The sequence below is a fragment of the Sphaeroforma arctica genome (genome assembly GCF_001186125.1).
Source record: "Sphaeroforma arctica JP610 unplaced genomic scaffold supercont1.1304, whole genome shotgun sequence".
Taxonomy (NCBI): domain Eukaryota; class Ichthyosporea; order Ichthyophonida; genus Sphaeroforma; species Sphaeroforma arctica.
The window spans coordinates 12,525-17,539 of record NW_014039254.1 but is presented as its reverse complement, the minus strand read 5'-3'; the positions used below and the strand labels follow the sequence as shown (position 1 = coordinate 17,539).

Sequence of the window (5,015 nt, the reverse complement as noted above, 5' to 3'; positions counted from 1 at the left end):
ACTACACACACACACACACACACATATATATATTATATATATATATATATATATATATATATTTAAATATATATATATATATATACGTAGTGTGGTCATACTTCATAACTGCTCGTACCTCCACATTCGTCGTCACTGTCATCATCGAATCCTATTGGACGGTTTGACTCGCCGAATGACGTGTACATGAGACATTTGTTCTTCAGCCCCACGAGTTGACCGTACCTGAATCATGTGAAAAAACTTAGATCATATGAGAGTTGTCACCAAAGCAACCCTAATTCAAATTCAAACTTATTCCAATTGAGACCACTTTCTATGAACGTGGGCAAAGGCGAAGGTAAGCCAATACACCCCAGTCCCGACTAGAATTTGAATGGACCAGGCACAATATCTACACCCAAATGGGACATATCAAGCATATAAATACGCAAAAAAACAACAACAAAAAAACCCAGATACACAGATAGCGATAAACCATTTGATAGAGTAAAACACACGTGGCAAAGCGGAATAAACCTTCGGATGGGCACGGGGAGCGCTATGATTCGCTGGCGGATTCCTTTAAAGTTGATTTTGATTGGCTTAGGCCGAGAGCTTTCCTTGATCCCCTCGTACCTGAAGTCATGTTCAAGTATATGGCAACTTGTTATGCATCAAGGGCATGTGTGTACACGCATGCATATGTAGATATAGATATACACACCGAATATTGCACAGTCTGACAAGCATTAATGATATGTATGGTCACGCATGCATGTGTAATTATATAAGCAGCAAGTATTGAGCACCTTCCTAAGCATCGATTGCATTTGTATACATACAGGCATGTCATGTATATACCTACACACACACACACACACACACATACATACATACATACATATATACATCCAGACATACATATATACATATATCCATCCATCCATCCATCCATACATACTTATTGACACAGACACAGATACACACATATATATATATCGCATTTCCGCGCCAGATGTAGACCGAATGCACATGCACACCTACCACGCATCTCGTTGTGCCTTGCGAGCTTTCTCATCCGAAGGCGCGTCGTCGGTTTCTGATTCTTCTTCAGCACTCTCTTCTTCTTCCTGCTCCTCTGCAAATACGGAATGAGATTGCGATAGACAACACGTCCTAGTGAGAGAGAAAGCTTTAATACGTATAACTGAAAGGGATTTCATCAGAAGCTGTGATGTCATTACGTTAAGATATAATTACGAACTGCGCAGAACAAGATAGTGACATGCATGTTTCTGTATGTGAGCAAAACTGATACGTATACGTAACATTGATACGGTTTCCACATACATTGCAAGTGTTTGATATCCGGATATTTATTGCAAAGCAAAATATCTTATCTGAGAGTATGTTAGCAACCTGAACAGAATAATTATGTCAACTCGGGCAAACCCACGACAAACCTGTGACATATTGTACACACCATCTTCTATGTTTATTTGGCATCATCTCCATCATCACCTGGTGTTCTGCTATTGGAGTCTATCACATAAAATCAAATTAACTTTATAACCCAGTTATTATACAGCGATGCACACACACACACACACACACACACACATCCACACACACACATATATATACTATATTATATTTACTACACACCATCCTCTTCCTCTTCTTCGGTTTCATCATCGTCATCGCCTGGCGGTCTGAGATCGGGCAGCAACGGATTGGACACATCCGCACGCAGCGTAATTAGGTACGGTTTCTGCGCTTTAGTGAATCCCATGCCCACCTGCGTGTGTCAAGAAAAACACGTTAGTGCACCCTACTAGCTGTATTTACATGTGCGATATGCGTAGTATATACTTGTGTAAATATAGTACAACCATTATAAATATATAAATATATATTGATATATATGAGAAGCACTCACTGCAGCATGTCCTGTGGCAGCCAAGAGTACATTGAACCCAACGTAAACCGATAAAGATAACACATGAACACAAGCGCACAATGCATACAACACACAACCGACACACACAGCACCTCGTGAAGCTCGTCCTGGTAGGGCTCATAGTCACGACTAGAGATGAAGTAGAGGTAGCAGCCTTGGGGATCCCACGCCGGGCTAACGTCCATGTGATTACCCTAAAAAACCAGAAATAGGTGTGTTAATTTAGCGTTATAGGCATGATATTATTGCGTATTATATATATATATATATATATATATATATGTATATCGTTATATGTATACATCTGCAAATTGTGAAAACACCAAAAGGCTACGAAATCGTCCCCAGGATTCCCATATGTATAGCTGAAGCCTGCATGTCCCGTACTCGTGCGCCACCCAACTACATTATATTGTGCACAGGACTGTCACGCATATATAGACACCTATATACAGACTTATTACTGATGCAAGCACCCACTTGTATACGCATGCATGAATACAATACGGAATACGACACCCACCTGCGTCACATCCACACACTTCCCAGACCGTACATCGCACACGCGGATAACAGACATGCGTCTGCCTGTCCTGTACTCGTACGCTAACCAACTGCCACACGGCGAAAACGCCAAGCCACACATCGGCTCGGTGTCTGTGCATACGTCCACTGTGACAAGCTTGTTGGTGGTCAAGTTCAGCAGAAGAAGCTCGTTTCTGAGGGTGTTATGCATTGGGTGGGCAGAGAAAGTGTAAGGTAGATACAACGTGGTATTGGTAGAGGTGTGGGTAATGTAAGCCTTCAAATATATGGATGGGTGTCTCCTTGTTCCAAAAGTAGTCTGCCTAAGAGAGAGATAAAGTGAAGCAAGCCCTTAGACTATATGTATGGTTATCTATTCTATAGATAGCCAGTCCAAGAAAGGTAAAGTAAAGTACACCTCTACATTATATGAACGATAATCATGTCTATTCGCGAAAGGTAAAGTAAAGTACACCTTTACATTACACGGACGGTAATCATTGTCTATTCTATCAATAGTCTGTTCAAGAAAGATAAAGTAAAGTACACCTCTACATTACATGAACGGTAAACATTGTCTATTCTATCAATAGTCTGTTCAAGAAAGGTAAAGTAAAGTACACCTCTACATTACACGAACGGTAATCATTGTCTATTCTATCAATAGTCTGTTCAAGAAAGATAAAGTAAAGTACACCTCTACATTACATGAACGGTAATCAATGTCTATTCTATTAATAGTCTGTTCAAGAAAGGTAAAGTAAAGTACACCTCTACATTACATGAACGGTAGTCATTGTCTATTCTATTAATAGTCTGTTCAAGAAAGGTAAAGTAAAGTACACCTCTACATTACATGAACGGTAATTATTGTCTATTCCATGAATATACTGTCCATGCGAGGTAACGTAGAGTAAGGTTATTATGCTTACGCCAAAAGCTTTCAGTGATTGGATGAAGCAATCCTGTCCCCTTGACGGTGTGGGGAAAAGAAGAAGAAGCCATTTTGATTGTGTAAAATTGAATACCTGGGCATGTATCTAAAGTTATGAAATGAACATCACCGCTACGAGTGTAGTTATGCCAGCGGATACTACCTGGAACCCCGTCGATGTGTTTGAGTGCCTATGTGCGTGGTCCCAACTCATAAACGGATTCACACAGTACAATAAATAGCATTGTATCTTGATGGGGGTTAATTATGTGACAGCATAACGATACTTCGCACTGCACTTATTATCCAAATATATTGCAGATGACTTGCATGATGTACTTTCACTCTATGGATAACTTCACACCAATATATACGCACGCTCGCACAATTATATATATATATATATATATATAAATAAAAATAATATACGTAGATAAACACACACACACAACCACACACACATGCATACACACACACACACACACATATATATATATATATATACGCACACACACACACACATATATATATATATATATAAATATATAACACTCACACACACAAACACACTAATCCACACACCACACCACACAAACACACACACACACATATATATATATCACTCGTATGTCCCCTACCTGTGGTTTACTATAGCCGCATAGGGATCCACAGGCGATGTTGCCATATCCACTGGTACACCCAGCACTTGCGGATCGAGTGGCAAACGCTGTCCTTTTGTGCGTTGGTCAGTGTAGTGCACCTCTAGACCTTCCTCACCACTCCCGTCCGATGACACAAGCAACCGCGCGCCTCCTGCTAGGTATCTGTGTGCATGTGCACGCGAGACGTATGTATGTTGTGAGGAATCCACATACAGTACACCAACTAATCATGTACAATACACAAATAGGTAATCGAAACGCCAACGTAAGATATAATGCACACTTAGGTATCACTCCCATCTGAAGACACAAGCAACTCAGGGAGGCGTGTCAGTGTACATGTGCGTACGAGATATTTGTATGGCGGATATCAAGAGTATGATGTGGAAGTCCAACGCGTGCTTGTCAGATGCCTGCGTGGCGGGCTTTTCTTTGCACAAACACACATACCTCAGGTATATTTTCCGTTCCTAACAGTCTATAAGCACAGGAACCATAACATCTTACACAACCATCAGCTCACACAAACACACATACCTCATGTGTCTATACCAAGCCAATGATCAACATCACAGCTATCACATCAGCTTATACAAACACACATACCTCATGTGTCTATACCGAGCCAATCATCAACAGCACAGTTATCACATCAGCTTACACACACATACCTCATGTGTCTATACCGAGCCAATCATCAACAGCACAGTTATCACATCAGCTTACACACACATACCTCAGGTGTCTATACCAAGCCAATAGTCAATAGCACAGCTATCACTATCAGCTTATACAAACACACATACCTCATGTGTCTATACCAAGCCAATAGTCAATAGCATAGCTATCACTTCAGCATATACAAACACACATACCTCATATGTCTATACCAAGCCAATAGTCAATAGCATAGCTATCACTTCAGCATATACAAACACACATACCTCATATG

At 40.5% G+C, this 5,015-nt stretch overlaps 1 protein-coding gene across 1 annotated transcript; it reads right to left on the bottom strand.

Annotated features, from left to right (window-relative positions):
- Positions 1–118: 118 nt before the first annotated feature.
- SARC_10573 (hypothetical protein) lies at positions 119–4,363 on the bottom strand (the record flags this gene model as incomplete). Its single annotated transcript, XM_014295380.1, has 8 exons — positions 119–225; positions 520–618; positions 1,027–1,120; positions 1,648–1,780; positions 2,035–2,136; positions 2,466–2,661; positions 4,040–4,225; positions 4,347–4,363. Coding segments are annotated over 8 exons (934 nt in total), but the record flags the coding sequence as incomplete, so codon positions are not given.
- Between the last annotated feature and the right edge of the window lie 652 nt (positions 4,364–5,015).